The 18,102-nt window shown below is 36.1% G+C and overlaps 1 protein-coding gene across 1 annotated transcript in view; it reads left to right on the top strand.

The window, feature by feature from the left end:
• The window catches only part of MRPL1 (mitochondrial ribosomal protein L1), a 167,124-nt gene extending 149,672 nt beyond the window's left edge, over nt 1-17,452 (top strand). The window contains exons 7-8 of the mRNA XM_007950379.1: nt 15,444-15,525; nt 17,334-17,452. Coding sequence (XP_007948570.1) covers nt 15,444-15,525; nt 17,334-17,452 — 201 coding nt within the window. The remainder of the gene's footprint in view (nt 1-15,443; nt 15,526-17,333) is intronic.
• The last annotated feature ends 650 nt before the right edge of the window (nt 17,453-18,102 follow it).

Here is an 18,102-nt window from a genome sequence, read left to right as displayed (position 1 = left end):
TGGAAGTGAGAATGGCCAGATTTCGTCTCACCTACTTTGGTCATGTTGTCAGAAGGGACCATTCCCTGGAGAAGGATATCATGCTTGGTAAGGTGGAGGGTCGATGAAAGAGGAGAAGGCCTTTCAACGAGATGGATTGACACAGTGGCTTTGATCATGGGCTCAAGTATAGCAAGGATCATGGAGCTGGCGTGGGACTGGGCAGTGTTTTGTTCTGCTGTGCATAGGGTTGCTATGAGTTGGAAATGACCGATGGCACCTATCGACAACATACTTCAGAAAACCATGCAAAGTTATTAGCGTAACTTTATACTGCACATCTTGTTTGTAAATACTTTCAACGTCTGTCTTACATCTTTTTCCCTAGTTTTTTGCTTTGGAAATTTTCAAATGAACAGAAAATTTTGGAAGAATAGTATAGTGGTGATCATCCATATACTTGTCACATAAATTCACCTATTTCTCACATAAGCCTCTTTTAGTAATAGATACCCCTTTTTTGTATTAAGTTGCAGATATTTTAACACTTTACCATAAATACTTTAGCATTCATAGCTTAACGATAGGAACTTTCTTCTCTTTACATTTTCATTTTCTTCCCTTGAGTAGATTTATTTAAGAACTTTTCCTTTTTTAGAACATCTTTTGGAGTTTGTAATTGTTATTTTGTTTCTTTTTATAATTCCTTGATTTGCTCTTTTATCTTTCTTAATCCACTTTTCTTAAGATTTATTTTATTGTTAAATTTCTAATTTCCTGAGTTAAACATGAGATTTGTGATTTTTTTTTTTAATAATGTAAGTATTTGCTTTTGATCACAAGTTTGGGTGCATCCCTATGTTTTCATGTCTAATTTTCTTGTTATTATTTTCTAGATAGTCTATCATGGTAACTTTATTTCTTCTTACCTTGTTGTGCATTTTAAAATGAGTAATTTTGGGGGACTTGTTTAAACTTTTGTTGTTTTCCAGTTTGAGTTCTTTATGGCCCCAAAATATATTCTCTTTTTAAAAGGATTTTATTGTGAATAAGTATGTGTGTGTGTATACATGTGTGTGTATACACACAAATATATATACATGCTTATATATGTATGTATATACATGTTTATATATGTATGTGTATACACATTTACATATGTATGCATATACATGTTTATATATGTATGTGTATACATAAACCAAAACATTTGACATTTTGACCATTTTTAAGTATATAATTAATTCAGGGACATATAACCATCATCACTGTCCATTTCCAAACGTTTTATCATCTAAACAGAAACTCAGTACCCCAAAGCAATAACTTCCCATGCAGAATGCATTCTTGGTAGACTTTCATTGTGGACTATCGAATAAAGTTAATATTCTTGTTCTGTGTATTCCATGGACATTTGAAAATAACATGTTTTCTGAGATTTCTAGGTAAATATAGGAGATTGAACACTATAGTGGTAACTGATAAGAAAATACCAAATCCTGAGACAGTAATGGAGAAAGTAAAAAAAAAAATTAATACAGTCAAACTTAAGGATCTTCAGAAAGCTCAGGAACTGGCTCTGTAATTAAAACTAATGCCTCTGGAAGTGGGTATTAATGATGGGGGTAGGGATAGGGTGAGAAGGGTTTGAAACAGGGAAGTTTGGTTAAAAGCTGTTGAAGAAAATTCTTACATCGTGCCACTAAATAACTATCCCTCCCCATGCCAGCAAATATCTGGAGAGATTTAAAAGACAGAGGGTCTTTAGAACTGGGGAGAGGAGCCCTGGTGGAGTAGTGTTAAAGTGCTTGGCTGCTAACTGTAAGATAAGTGGTTTGAACCCACCAGTTGCTTCATTGGAGAGAGATGTGGTAGTCTGCTTCTGTAAAGATTTTACAGCCTTGGAAACCGTATGGAGCAGTTCTACTGTGTCCTATAAGGGTTCCTGTGAACCTCCAGCTCATTGGTTCATGGTTCACTTCCAGTTTCCAAAATCGACTCTGTGGCAGTGGATTTTGTTTTTAGTTTAGAATAGGGGAAGCCAGGAGTTGAGAGCATGAAAACAGGGAGATTTAGTGAATACTTGTACTGAATGCTGAAACGCTTTACTCACTCCCTATCACCACCAACCCTTTTCCCTGACTTGGTCTCAAAACTCAAGACAGCCAGGCCTGTACCCTGTAGGCAGGAGACTAGAAGAGACTTAATTTAAGGATAATAATGATAATAATAAAGGAGCTCTGGTAGCATAGTGGCTAAAGCACTTGACTGCTAACCAGAAGGCTGGCGGTTCAAACCCACCAGCCACTCCTCGGAAGGAAGGTTGGGCATTCCTACTTCCGTAGTGATACTGCCTCGGAAACCCAAGGAGGGGTCGCTATGAGTCGGGGCCGACTCGATGGCACATAACAACAACAACAACAACAATGATAATAAAGCTTTTGAGCAACTTTGTAATATTTCTTCCTTTCTGTTTTGAAAATCCATGGTAGTTTTTCTCTCTTTCCATCTCTGGATGAAGAGATTGCTCATTTCTGGTAGTGACAAGAATTATTTGAAATTATTTAAAAACAATTACTGGGATTTGTAGTTTTTGAGACTTGTTTTCAAATTCTCCATTCTTTTCTTATTTATTCATTTATCTTAGTATCTCTTTCAAGTTCTTCTTTACTTTTTCTTCTTTCCTCTTCCTCTTTTTTTCTTATTTCTATCCTTTCTTCCTTCCTTGATCATCCACCTACATTTTAGAAAGATTTGAAATATATACTTTAATTTATATGAAAATTAGTGTGAATAACTATTACAGAATAGTTGTTCAGTGACAGCAATTTAATTTTTAGTTATATAACTTATTTAATTAGAAAATGTTGTTTGGTAGATAATATCTGAATTACTAACCCCATATAATTAGCAATTCAATTGTTTATATAAAATATATAAAATTGTTTTTTATATATAAAATATGTAAAATTAACATACTTTAACAGTTCTTTAAAGATGTTTAAATATTCTTTTGTAATCTTGTTTACATTGTTCATTGTTAAAACTTTTCTGACATTTGGCACAGTCTCTGATTTATAACTAACTCATTAGTAATAAATTGCTATGATTTTTATTACTAGTGGTGTCAATAAGTTTATTGTGAAGGATGATTCTTCCTTTGAATGAGAAGAGTCCTATTCTTCCTTTTTTTTTTTTTGGTATCAGGGATAGGTTCTACTAGAATACTATAAAATTCAGTTATGTCAATAAAAGAGAGTAAAATATTCTAAATAAATTACATACTTTTAAAATACCAATGTCAAATTTGGTTTTAGTTAAAAAAAACCTATTGTCCCTTAATTTATTAATGTAGAGTTGGAATTTAAGATCTTGAATAATTTCAAATGAGAAAGACTTAAAAAAACTTCATAAATGTAATTGAAATTATGAAGAGAACATCTTTTAAAAATACATTATATAAATGTACTAATATAATAGCCTAACATTGACATTAGCAGTTATCATAACATTAAAGAAAAAGCATCTGTAACTGTTTTGTAGTCATTTAAATATCTAGATTTGGAGGACTTGTAAACAATGGTGGTATTAGCACATCATCCCTAAGCTTGTTTTCTTAAAAAAAATAAATAAATAAAAATTGGGTAGGACTATGTTTATATCAAGTCATGACAAGACCTGATGTAACTAGTCTTTCTTGTCTGAGTTTCAAATATATTTTGAGCTTTCACATACTTAATTTAATGTGGTGTCTTTGATGTGCTCTATTTATTTCCCTTCTTTTTTTAAAGTTGTGCACATTGTCCATCTATAGGCGTGTACTGCTTTGCTGTGAACTAGTGAATTATATTGTGGCAACAATATTGTTAACCTGGCAGCTGATAAAAGCTTCAGTATACTGTAACAAAAATAAACAAGTTCAAGGCAAGGGGATAAAACATCATAAAATCTTGTGTTGAAATTAGAAAGCATTCAGTTGTAGTGAGCATGTTAGAACAAGAAAAAATGAATCTGTTGCAATTCTGTTAAACAAGATGTGCCTAGTATAGTAATGTGAGAGGGCATATTTTGCAAGGATAGGTACATAAGTTGAAAAAGTGAGTAGCGAGCAATGTTATTAAATCAATTAGATGCAAACAATATAGTTGGATAAAAAGTGGCAGCTCATTGATTCACAGTTCATTTCCAGTTACCTCTCCTCCTTTGCCTCCATTCCTTCCAGTTACTGATTAACTCTTCCTTTGTGGGATTATGCTTGATGTACTACAGTGCACTGTATCATCAATAAGAAAATTATAAGGACAAAAATACAAACTATAGAGTGGAAAAGTTAAATTCCATACTTGTCAGGTCTCATTAAAAACAGAGGAAGTAGGTTGGCAATAGATTGTAGATATCCAAGGGAATGGGCTAAGGAAGAGGACAAACTAATATTTACCCAAAACCCAGTATGTGTCAATATTGTGCTTAAAGCTTTATTGTGAGAGTTGTGTATTTAATTGGTATGACTCATCCTTGAAGTATGTTACGTCCCTTCGATGGATTTTTACCAGTATTCTTATCAATAGGAATATTAGAGTCAAAAATAACTTATTATCATTGCCAGCTTTCTTGCCTATACTGCCATGAAATCAGATGATAATTTCCAGAACTTGTGGGAATTGAGAGTATGACTCTCCTCTTCTAACCAAACCAAATGCACTGCTGTCAAGTCGGATCCTCTACAAGATATAAATAATAACATAAGGAAAACTACAGTTTCAGAGCAACAGCAACTTTTTTCTTTAAACCATTCTATTCACACAACAATGCAGGGATCATTAGTCAGTAGAATAACATATGATGAAAAATAAATAGTAATTAAATGTAGCATAATGTATAAAAGGGGAGTAAACTGCTCTCCCTTGTTTGCTGTTCTTTTGTTAATAAGTTGTCAACATATTGCATAGACAGCTTTCTTTTGTTAACTTTCTCTCGGAATTCTCTCTTTATCCATCTGCTGGGAAAAGGAATTGGATGGCTCTGACCTTGGGACTATCATAGTATTACTTCTAAACAAATAACATTCTTTAGTATTTACAGTAAATAATAAAACATGTATTAGACCCTGCTGTGAATTACTAAATATGGACCTAAAGTTAATTATTTTCTAAACAGCTTTTATCATGATTTGATAAAAACCACACCATGGAAGGAAGGAAGACTGGGCAATCTACTTCCGTAAAGGTTTATTGCCTCAGAAACCCAAAGGGGGGTCACTGTGAGTTGGAATTGACTCGATGGCAGTGAGTCTATAAATCTATAATGATCTATAAATCATTATAGATTTTGGTAAAACTATTAATACATTTGGAGGCAAATAATGTCTTCTAAAAGACATCATTATTATTGTTCTGTAAGATGCTAAGACTGTCTTCGTGTGTGTGTTTTTTTTTTTTTTTATATCAAAACTTATGATAAAAGCTGTTTAGAAAATAATTAATTTTGGGTCCATATTCAGTAATTCACAACGGGGTCTTATAGATGTTTTATTACTTGGTAAGTCATGACTCTGTGAACTTAGAAGAATGGTCTTTTAAAGAGTTGTTTAAAAACCACATGCAGTAGAGATTGTATGTGGCCCTTAAAACTTAAAATATTTACTGTCTGCAGCTTTATGGAAAAAGTTTGCCAAGCTTAAAATATAAATACATAAAATATAAGTCTGGGGGTTCCTGGATTCAGGTAAGATGGTATAAGTACCTGACACCACTGAATACAGCTGTTATGAAACCTGGATAGAATTCATGGAGCAGCTATTTGGGAACTGAAATGTAAATAGTAGCAGGGAAATTGGTGAAGACGACCAGAATTTAAAGTACTATTAATTTCATGATGTCAAGTTTGCCATTTTTTCCCTCTCTGGTGTCACTATCACCTGGCTTGGTCTTAACACATCCTGAAACCAGGAAGTGAATATTACTGTGAGCACAGAGAGTTCCAGAAGAAGCCCCCTAGTTCAGGCTCCAGAACTGGGAACCAGCATTCCTGGTAGTAACAGTGGGTGCAGAGAGAAACACAGGCATCTAAAACTTTGTGCAAAGGGAATGTTCCTCTCTAATTAGAGAAAATGTGGTCACAAGAGGTTGGGACAAACCTCTTGTTTTTTTCCTCTCTGTCTTCCTGCCAGTTGGCCCCAGTGAAGGAACAGTTGCAGAAAGTCAGTGGCAGAATGAGGTAAATAAAACCACAGCTTTCTGTCCAGAGAGTCAAAAAGAAGAGCCCCAGGAAACCAGAAAGTTCTGGGGAGATTAAGAAGAAAGAAGAACTTGAGAAAGACCCCATAAAATTGTTAATGAAATCCTGGACATGAAAGTGATGGAAATGACAGATGAAAGAGAGAACTTGAGGATAGATCACAGGAATTATCCAATCTGACAAACAGGAAAAAAAGATTTTATTCAACAAGACAGAAAACAACAAATGCTGGCGAGGCTGTGGAGAGATTGGGACTCTCATACACTGCTGATAGGACTGTAAAAATGGTACAACCATTGTGGAAAGCAGTATGGTGATTCCTTCAAAAGTTGGAATTAGAAATACCATTTGACCCAGCCATCCCATTACTAGGTATATACCCTAAAGAAGTGAGAGCCATAACAAGAACAGATATATGCACGCTGATGTTCATCGCAGCACTATTTACAATAGCCAAAACTTGGAAACAACCTAGATGTCCAACAACTGAGGAATGGATAACGAAACTTTGGTACATTCACACAATGGAATACTATGCAACGCTAAAGAATAATGTAGAATCTGCAAAACACTGCATAACATGGATGAACTTGGAGGACATTATGCTGAGTGAAATAAGTCAATCACAAAAGGACAAATATTGTATTAGTCTGTTATTATAAAAGTTAAGGAAAAGTTTATCTATTGAAGGAAATTTTCTTTGTTGGTTACCAGGGGTGGGAGGGGAGGGGAGGGAACACTGTTAGATAGATAGAGATAAATATTGATTTGGGTGAAAAGAAGGGCAGTGTACCAAATGTGAGTGACCAATATGGCAGCATTGAAGATGAGAAAGACATAGAGAGGTACATGGGAAGTACAGACAACAAATATTAACCCTTTTGCACATACAGTACTACGTTGTCAGTGAAGGCAAACATGGGTATATGGATGGATAGATAGGTGGACAGGCTAAATGATCAGGTATGTGTATGAAATGGGGAGTGTATCCAAGATCATATGTAGAGTTGGCAGACAGTGGTCCTATAAGTTTATGTGAATGATCAGAATTCCCAGGTGTATAATAGAGCTGACAAGGGGCAAGGTTATGGTCATTGCTTGATCACAGCCAGCTACCCAGAGGGACCAAGTAGTTGAACCTGCAGGCTTGGGACCACAGTCACAGGGGACATCAAGCTCAATTGGCATAACATACTATACAAAACATTGTTCCACCTCCTACTTTGGCGAGTAGCGACTGGGATCTTAAAAGCTAGCAAGCTGCCATCTAGATGCAACTATGGGTCTGTACTCGTCAAGAGCAAACAAGAATGAAGAAAACCAAAATTAATGGAAACAATTAGTCCTAGTGACTGGTACACCATCTGATCTGCAGCCTATACAACTATGAGACCAGAAGAACTAGATGGTGCCTGGCTACCACTGTCATCCACTTGGAAGGGGATTTATGTAGGAGACCCTTGATAGAGAGGAAGAACATGTGGAACAAAACTCAAAATCATTTGGAGGAAAAAAAAAAAAAGGTGGGGACCAGGTTTGCTGGTCCGATAGAGCCTGGTGGAACCACTGAGACTATGGCCCCTAGCTGCCCTTCAGGTCTGGAATTGAACCCACACCTGTGGTTTCCAGCCAAACAAAATATAGGCATGTGAGTTAAACATTTACCTCAAGTAGATACACGCCTTAGAGAGAACAATCATGAGAGAAAGAAGGACTGCTTATGTACAGGGAGACAGCTCAGGGGGCAGGACAGTATGGAGGGATGGACACTGGGAAGAGGTAACTATGGGCAGGAAGTGGGAGGGGAGCTGCTGCATTGTGGTAAACTATGGCCAGTGGCATGAGACAAAGTATATGTGAACTGCTGTATGGAAAGTGAATTTGCTCTGTAAATCTTCACCCAAATCACAATTAAAAAAAAAAAAAAGATTTTTTTTTTAAAAAAGAGAGCCTTAGTATCTTACAGAACAATAATATTGCTGGGGGTTAGGAGGAGGAGTGGGTGAAGGGACTCTGGTGGCACAGTGGTTAAGGCATTTGGCTGCAGTTTGAACCCACCAGCTGCTCCATGGATTAAAGATGAGGCAACCTGCTTCCATAAAGATGTACCGCCTTGGAAACCCAAAGGGGCAATTCTGCTCTGTCCTAGTATTGCTGTAAGTTGGAATCAACTCAGTGGCAGTAAGTTTGGTTTGGTTTGGTTTTTTAGGAGTGAGTGGAGAGTGTGCCTACAAAGGAATCACATGAGGGAGTTTTTTTTGGGGTGATGGAACTTTTCTTTATCCTGTATTGTAGTAGTTACTTGGATGTATACCCCAAAAAGTCAATTTTTTATATTTTAAGTTTAAAAAATACAATGGAAAGAACATATAAGCCAGTAACAATATAATTAGTCTATTAGAAACCATGATGGTGGGAGTTACAACCAGGGTTTGGGTCTTATATCAACAGTGAGAATGATTGTTACTTTGCTTCAAGAAAGCATGAAGAAATAAAGTATACTTTCTCATTTATAGCATCTTAAATGGTAGGGTTTGTAATTTTAAAAGCTAAACTAAAGCTGAATTTTTTATTAAGAGATAATATATGCATATAACAAAATATTTAGAAAGTACTGAATAGTATAATAGTAATATAAAGTCATTCAAAATCCCTGTCTCCACTGGTAACATTTTTGAAGATTTAATTATAGCTCTTTCTGTATGCATATATATATATATATTTTATTGTTGTTGTTGTTTAGGTAATCACTGTCACACTATATTGATTTTTGTATTCTCCTTTTACTTTAATACTGTGTCTTAAAACACTTCCCCATATCATTAGGAACTCTTTCTAAGTATTTTAATATACATGTCATAATTTTCTATGTGGCTGTGTCATAATTTCTTCTACTTTATTCCCTTTTCTGGTCATTTAGATTGTTTCAGATATCTCATTATAATCATTACCAGTCCTGTGAACATAAATCCACCTCTCTCCTATGCATAGGAGAGTGATTATTTATTGTTTAATTGTTTATTGAAAAGTCTGAGGTTGGTGGAGTACAGATATGATTCTTTTCTCCATTCTCTGCTTACATCTGTACTATGTATTATTTCCCTTCTATATTAGGCACAGGCATGTTCATATGAGGCAATCTCATACTTTCAGTGAATGTCAGTATAGGCAGTCCCTGACTTAAGACAGATTTGTTCTGATGATGCCATTGTAAGTCAGTTCTAATGTAAGTTGAATACCTCATTAAAAAAAAAAATTTCATTATTACTGCCTTTATTATCAGTATCTATAAATCTGATATTTATTTGTCTTTGAGGATTGGAAACATTGTAGGTGTTACAGTTAGAGAACTTGAACAACCCAGCTTCAAATTAATAACTGGTGCTTCTTTTGGTATAAAACACTGAATAAGGTTATGCTATAGGCCTGGTTAAGGAGCTCTGGTGATGCAGTGTGTAAGGCATTTGACTGCTAACCAGAAGATTGGTGGTTCAAACCCACCAGCTGCTCCACAGACGGAAGATGGTGCAATCTACTTCTGGAAAGATTTACCACCTTGGAAACCCAATGAGGGTCGTTATGAGTTGGAATTGACTCTATGGCAGTGAGTTTGGTTTGGTTTTTGGTGTAGGCCTCATTAAGGAGCTCTGGTGGTACAGTGGTTAAAGCATTTGACTGCTAACTATAAGGTTGGCAATTTGAGTCCACCAGCTGCTCCTCAGGAGAAAGATGAGACAGTTTGCTTCTGTAAAGATTTGCAGCCCTGGGAATCCTATGGGGCAGTTCTACTCTGTCCTGTAGGGTCACTATGAGTCAGAATCAACTCAGTAGCAGTAGGGTTGGGGTTGGTATAGACCTGATTTATAATGAAGTTGATGTCAATGTTGTAACAATGAAGGTGGAGTTGTAATGGTTGTCAGGGCACATGCACAATTAAGAAGTCATATGTCATTATAACTGAACATAGTCCAACTTTCTGTTTGTTAAGACTCCCAACACTGACACCAACTTCATTGTAGATTAGGCCATAGCCTGCTATTTGGCAGTGTTTTGAACAGTAAATCATAAACTTGATCATCTGCAAGTGAACATTAAAGAATGATAACATCAGCAAATTATGGACTGCAATATGGTGTGTAATGCATATTACTAATGATAAATGTACTCCCCTCCCCCCAAAAAAAGGATAGTTGTAAGTATGGTTTGTCGTAACTTGAATATGTTCTAATTCGGAGACTCCCTGTAACTGGAAGTGCAGTCTGAGACGGTTCAGAGCTTTAATCTCATATCCAATCCAACCTTCCTTTGATGGGTTTGAAACCAGGTTTTTATAACTCAGGTGACCAGAAGTGAGGACTCATTAAGTTTTCATTCTCACCTTCTCCTACTCTACACCTTTATAGGACTATGATGACTTGATTTAGTTTAGGATACCTTGCCCTGGTCACTTTTCCAGGCCAAACTCTGCTGATTAGAGGCCTGGAGACAGGAATAAGGAGAAGGGCAAGTGCCTCTATTTACCTGCTCATATTTGTGGTCCCAGCTTTGGTTGTCACTGCTTCTCTGTTCAGCCCATTCATTCCCTCAAACATCCTTCATTCTACCTTCTACACCAAGATTTGACAAACTGTGGCTTGTGGGCTAACTCTAGCCTGTCATCTATTTTTGTAAATAAAGTTTTATTGTAATACAACCCTGTTAATTCATTTGTATGTTGTGTGTGGCTTCTTTCATACTATAATTGCAGAGTTGAGTAGTTGCTACAGAGGCCATTTTGTTTGTGAAGCCTAAAGTCTTTACTATCCTGCGGTTTACAGAAAAAGTTTGCCAAACCTTGTTCTACATCTTTGCTCTGAAATTCTTCCAAAACATAGATCAGATATGCTGTTTGTCTGCTTAAAAACAGTAATGTCTTCTCATTGCTGACAGGTTATAGTGTTCAAATCCCTTTGCAATCCAGTCTCAAATCATTGTTTCAGGTTCAAATTCAGTATCTCTTGCCATTTTTAGTGATATAAGCTGAAAACTAGAGTTACAGATTGGCAGTTTGCAGACTGAATTGGCCCCATACATATTTTGTCAGGCCCAGATAGTGGTTTTGTTTTGTTTTACTGAGTCAGCATTTAAAAACCAGCTCATCACACATAGAAATGTAGATTTTTATCTGTTTTTGGAAAAGAAGAAGTCTAAAAACACTGACCCTTTTTCCACACTGTTGTTGTTGTTGTTGTTGTTATATGCTGTCAAGTTGGACCTGACTCATAGTGACCCCTCCTTGGGTTTCCGAGGCAGTATCACTACAGAAGTAGACTGCCCCATCTTCCTTCCGAGGAGTGAATGGTGGGTTTGAACCACCAGCTGTCTGGTTAGCAGTCAAGTACCTTAGGCACTATGCTACCAGAGTTGCCCCTTTTCCACACTGTAGTCCTTCAAAATATAGAAATAGATTTACCTCTATACTGTTGGTTCTCAAAGCGTGGTCCAGGGATCCTCTTAATTGATAGACTTTCTGTACGAGCCCTCCTTTCTCTTCCCCTGTCTTTAAATCAGAGAATACATGAACACTCTCAAAGTGTAGGCTAAATTTTGTTTGTGCCTGTGTGTGTTTTCCTGGAGTAAGTTTCCTTGACCTAAAAAAAAGTTAAGGATATATATATATATTCAAATACACACATATGCACACACACAAATACGATGCATAAAATAGTTCAGTATCCCCTTCAAGGTCAACTTCATCTCTCAGATTTGTTTTGGTTTCCTTGCCATTTCATGTATTATGCTCTGCTATGAAAAATCTAACAGATAATGTCCTCAGTCCTAGAGGTCATTCCTGCTGCCTTAAAAACACAAAATCTTGTGTTTTTAAGAAAAAAGCATTATTGGAAGTGCAGAATAACTGAGATGTGGGCAAAAAGGTTTGCAAATATTGTTTTCTTAAGTTATTTTTAGATCATTGTCAGTCAAAGAAACTTCACAGGCAAGTTTGTTTTGTTTCTTTTTTTAAATTTTTATTGTGATTTGGGTGAAAGTTTACAGAGAAAATTCATTTTCCATACAGCAGTTCATATACCTTTTGTCTCATGACATTGCAGTCCCCCACAATGTAACAGCTCTCTTCCTTCTTCCTCTCTGTAGGTACATTTCCCTGTGTCCTTCCCTTCCATGAACTCCTGTCCCCCAAACTGTCTCCTTGTGCAAACACTGCCCTTCTGTTCTCCCATGATTGGTCGCTCCAAGGAGTATATCCACCTGATGTAAATGTTCACCCCATATCCCTGTATGTGGTTTGGGTGGAAGCCACAGAAGTAAGTTCAGTTCTAGACGTGAAGGGTGGCTAAGGGTCATAGTCTCAGGGGTCTCACCAGGCTGTATCAGACCAGCAAACCTGATCTTTTTGTGTGTGTGTGTGTGTGTGTGTGTGTGTGTGTTTTGTTCCACATTGTTCTCGCACTTTATCCGGGATCTCATGCGTTGATCACCCTCTGAGTGGTTGACAGTGGTAGCTGGACACCGTCTAGTTCTTCTGGTCTCATGGTCATATAGGATAAGGATCATGCGGACTACCAGTCTCTTGGACTAATTGTTTCCATACATTTTTGGTTTTCATTGTTCTTTGCTCTGGACGAGGAGAGACCCATCATTGCATCTAGATGACTGCTTGCGAGTTTTCAAGATCCTAGTTGGTGTCACCAAAATAGGAGAACAATGTGTAGTATGTTATGCCAACTGAGCTTGATGTCCCCCGGAACCATGGTCCCAAGCCCGCAGGTCCAACTACTTGGTCCCTCTAGGTAGCTGATTGTGGCTAAGAAGCCACCACAACCTTGCCCCTTGTCAGCTCTACTATGTACCTGGACATTCTTACAGAAAATACAAATACACATGTAGAAACATTGTCTGCTAACCCTATACATGGTCACGGACACACTACCTCCGTCTAGACATACCTGATCATTCAGCCTGTCTACCCATCTATCCACCTGTGGATCAATGCTTGCCATCATTGACAGTGCAGTACAGTACATGCAAAAGGGTTCGTCTTTGTTGTCTGTACCTCCATGTACCTCTCTCTTCTTCTTCTCCAGTGCTACCATGTTGATGACTCACATTTGGTACATTGTCCTTCCCTTCACCCAAATCAATACTTGTCTCTACCTACCTAGCAGTGTTCCCTCCCCTCCCCTTCCACCCCTGGTAACCAAAAAAGTTTCCTTCCATATATAAACCATCCCTTGACTTTTTACAATAGTGAACCAATACAATATTTGTCCTTCTGTGATTGACTGTTTCACTCAGCATAACGTCCTCCAATTTCATCCATGTTAGGTGGTGGTTTGTAGATTCTACATTATTCTTTAGTTTTGCATAGTATTGCATTATGTGTATGTACCTCATGTGCAAGTTTTTATAAGACTCATGCCTGGATAGATTTTGTTTCAGTGCATAGCTGTGTTGTCAGTAGCCAATAATGTTATCACAGAAATTCCACTAAAATCTGTAACTTTTTCATAATTGTGTACAGTATCTAAAAGAAAAAGTATTATGGCTATAAATATATTTTTAAATTCAGTAAAGGACACAGAACACTAACGAGAAGAGATGCTTAAATGTGTAAAAAAGTATACGTTGTGTTTTAAACATTTTTACATATTTTGAAACTTAAATTGATCAGTAAAATAATTGAAGGCATCCTAATAATGAAAGTCACAGGGGAAGTAATTGTTTTGCATTTCTAAAGCATGTGTTGTTCATTTTAGCTTGCTGTAGAAATGGCAATGTCTATATTAAATCTGAAGAAGAACAGTTACAAATATCTGAGAAGTTATATACATATTTTATATAGATCATAACTGTTAAACTAGGTTGAACATCTAGGTTTTTCTTTAATCTGTTACTTTTCTAAATGTAAGGTAGGTTTAGATCTTTTACAAAGGGAACAGCAACTTACTGGGGCTGTGATGGTCACTGTAGTTGATAATAGACAGGACAATTTGAGGTAAGTAGAGGATTAATAGAGGAAAGAAAGGGGGCAGGGACACATTTTAATGCCCTTAGCTTTTTCTTTAAAAAAAAAAAAAACAGAAAACATAAGGTACTAGTAAACAACTTGCTTCAATTCAAGTTGACATCTATAAGGTATGTGGACTTTATAAAGTAAATTAAGTATCATCTTGATTCCCGCCCCCCCCCCCCCCCCAGGACTCCCACTTTTGGATTGGCATAAAGTGAAAATTCCTCCAGTAATGTCCAAACATTTCTATTTGGAGTTTGGCATTGCATCATTCCCAAATGGATGTTTAATGTTGTCTGATAGTGATGAGAATAATTTTTTTTCAATTGGAAGTGAAAAAAAAAATGTACTCATATGGCACATTTCTCACAGTGGTCTCAGCATCATTAGAAAATAGAAATCTTGTTTGAACTTGAACTCTTTTACCGGATGATTTTTGCCAGTTCTACTGCTATTAAGTTTTATATGAACTTTTAAAATTTTATTAATTTAGCCAAGTACAAAATCCTCAAAATGCTTGAATGTAACATAACTGATTTTAATGGGTACATTTGGAAAGAGTGACATTCATTTCATTTGAATGATAAACGGGCCTTTTCAAAGCTATGAGCTGGCTTTAGGAGTTTTGTGACTAGGACTCATTCTCTGTATGTTATACTTGTAATAGTTTTTGCTAAATGGAAAGATAATTGCTATTGGGTGAAGTGTTTGAAAAATTAGAACTAACATTATTAGCAAGCATCCTGAAAATGTCTCTGTGTAAGATATGCATTTTCTGAATGTATGTATTTGAGTAGCTTTTACTTTGAACTCATGAAAGCATTCATTTCTAAACATTTTCTTCATTTCATTTAGAGTAAATCAACAAATAACTTCAAAAGAAAATATCACTAATTCCTTGGTGTGGAGCTGGGGGATTGTGAATTCTGCCCCAGTGTATGCTTTGGGGAAATTACTTAGAAGTCAAGGATTCTCAAGTACAACAACTTCATAGAGCTTTGCTGTAATATGCTTTATAAGCTAATTAAAGCTTGACATGTAAAGACATTCTAAAAGAAGGGTGGAGGTTTTTCTTTCACAGTGGTGTCTTAGTGGGTAATTTTCATTAGTTGAATTTTTAAAAAAACAGTATCTAGAATAAATACTGATACAGCTACCCAGATTCTATTATCTTCTCACTTTTGGATCATTAGTATTATATATCATTTTCTTTCAGCTGGAAATGTCAAGTGATCAGATAGCTGCCAATCTGCAAGCTGTTGTCAATGATGTTTGTAGGCACAGACCACTAAGTTTGGGTAAGCAGTTTGCTAACGGTAGACTTCTCTATAGCCCTACTGTAATGCTATAAAGATATAAAATATTGAACAGTCAAGTTAACTTAAAAATACAATAGCACCAGTATTTCCAGGGATTAAATGAGTAAAATGTAATTCTCCAAAACATTTTTTGCTACCTTAGTAATGAGCTGTGGTTGTCTAGAGAGGAGACCTCTTTAACATTAATAAGGAATACATTCAGAAACCTTGCAAATATCCACATTATTTCTTCTATGAAATGTGATACAGTTTGAAAGAAAACGGTAACTGATTGCTTTAAACTTTGAATGGTGTTAAATATGAACTAAAATAATTTATGGAATGATATCTTGAAGCCAGAGTTTGGCTTTGTCACCAGCACTGGCAATTGGCATTCTTAAGCCTCATTCATTCATTTATTTTAGAAAAGGAACAAGTTTTTTATTATTTCATGAGAGCCAGCTAATTAATGGAGACCAGTAAGATTTGATTGTGATGTGGAAGTTGAGATTTGTGAGTGTAGTAGGTTAGGAGCAGCCTTTAGTGTCTTCATCATTACCCTATATGACATTCAAATTCCTTCCTTAGTCAAATTTCACTTGTACTGGTTGAAGCCAAGCAAGGATCCATCATAGTCATTGTACCTATGGGTTTAACATGGCAAGAATTTGTCAGGTTTAGTTTTATAACAAGTGTTTACTTAAAATTCAATCTTAAGCTGGGTTTCCCCTTCTGTGGGAGTTAAGCACACTGGTGAATAAATATCTCATTGATTTCTATTGTCCTAAATGAAATACAGGAGCTCTCTGGTGGCGTAATGCCTAAGGTACTTGACTGCTAACCAGAAGGCTGACAGTTCAAACCCACCAGCTACTCCTCAGAAGAAAGACTGGGCATCTACTTCCATAGTAATGTTGTTGTTGTTATGTGCCATCGAGTCAGCCCCGACTCATAGTGACCTTTTCTTGGGTTTCCAAGGCAGTATCACTACAGAAGTAGATTGCCCAACCTTCCTTCCAAGGAGTGGCTGGTGGGTTTGAACCGCCAGCCTTCTGGTTAGCAGTCAAGTGCCTTAGGCACTATGCTACCAGAGCTCCTCCATAGTAATACCGCCTTGGAAACCCAAGAAGGGGTTGCTGTGAATTGGATCCAACCTGACGGCAGTGAGTTTTTTTTTTTTTTTTAAATGAAATACAGCTATAGCACTTGGTAATTATATGACTATGGATTCTTATATTTGATGAGAAACTTTGGTTTCTGGATAGAATCCTCTAAAATTCTAGTAGGAATATAATGATAGATAGTAAATCCTCTGAAAACAATGTAGTTATCCTCTTTTTGCTGTTTTAGTTGAATCTCCTTAACATTGATCTTATGAAAAACTTCATTTTTGGGGAATTATACTCATTGTTTGGTAACACAGAGATAGCATCTGTGCTGGCTGTTTTAAATAAATATTTAGAATATTTCCATCAAATGTGAATATCACCACCTGCTCCCTTCACTATTGACTTTGCAATAAAATAAATTCTATGTGATTACCTTCTGGAAGAGAGACATGAATTATTAGTGAGTATGTGTAGTTTCAAGGACAAATCTCTAATTTTCTGAAGTACAGCCAGTTTGTCTTCTACTCTAGAAATAGAACAATCTTCCTTTCTTTTAATAATTTGAAATATTAGTTCAGTAATATTTCTTTTCAAGTGAAACATGACATGAGTCTTGTAAGGTTTGTTGTTGTATATGTGTATTTGCTCCTTAGGCATCTGTGGAATAAAATAAAACTTGATTCTTGTCTTTGTTTCTAGGACCCTTTGTTGTACGTGCTTTCCTTCGTAGCTCAACAAGTGAAGGCTTGTTACTAAAAATGGAGCCATTCTTGCCTAAAGAAGGAGAAACCAAAGAAAGTAACAAAGAAGTTGCCTAACAGTATTGACTTCTGAAATTATTTTCAGTGGATTGGGAAGCTACAGAGAAAATTACAAAACTCTGTAATTTCTAAGTTTGGTGTTTTCTTGTTAATTCTTGGTTATTACACTTAAAAGTGAATTTTAACAATGAAAAGTCTTATGATAATTTCAAATATAATACAATAAATTTTTTTCTGTGTCTGAACCTACTTTTTAGATCCAGTCATATTTTCTTCCTTAGAATTCAATTCTACATACTGGTAATTATGGAAGCCATTTTTTAGCATAATAACTTTGCCTCAAGAGCCATAACCATATAAGGGAAGACTAACATGTTCAGTCCCGTAAGAGAGAGACTGAGAGTCAGGAGCTGCAGTACAAATAATGACTCTTTTTTAAAGGAAAAAAATGTGGAAAATGTTTATTCAAAGTATTCTGAATATCATTAATGACAGTATGAGTATAGGAAACAACTAAGCCATTTAAAAGTGTGGGTGAGAAATCTAGTTTTTATTTTTGAAAAATTTAAAAGCACTGATAATTATAAAAGAATAAATGCTTTGTAATCCTAAGAAATAGCAGTGTTAATATTTTGGTGCTTTCCTTTTTTTATGAGAATGTGTGTGTATGTATGCACACACTTTTTTTTAAAACCATCATTGAACTC

The sequence above is a fragment of the Orycteropus afer genome, unplaced genomic scaffold, assembly GCF_000298275.1.
Source record: "Orycteropus afer afer isolate SDZICR_OR568_19922 unplaced genomic scaffold, OryAfe1.0 scaffold00270, whole genome shotgun sequence".
NCBI classification, from domain to species: domain Eukaryota; kingdom Metazoa; phylum Chordata; class Mammalia; order Tubulidentata; family Orycteropodidae; genus Orycteropus; species Orycteropus afer.
Note: the sequence above shows the minus strand (reverse complement) of the source record. Positions and strands in the feature narration are given on the sequence as shown.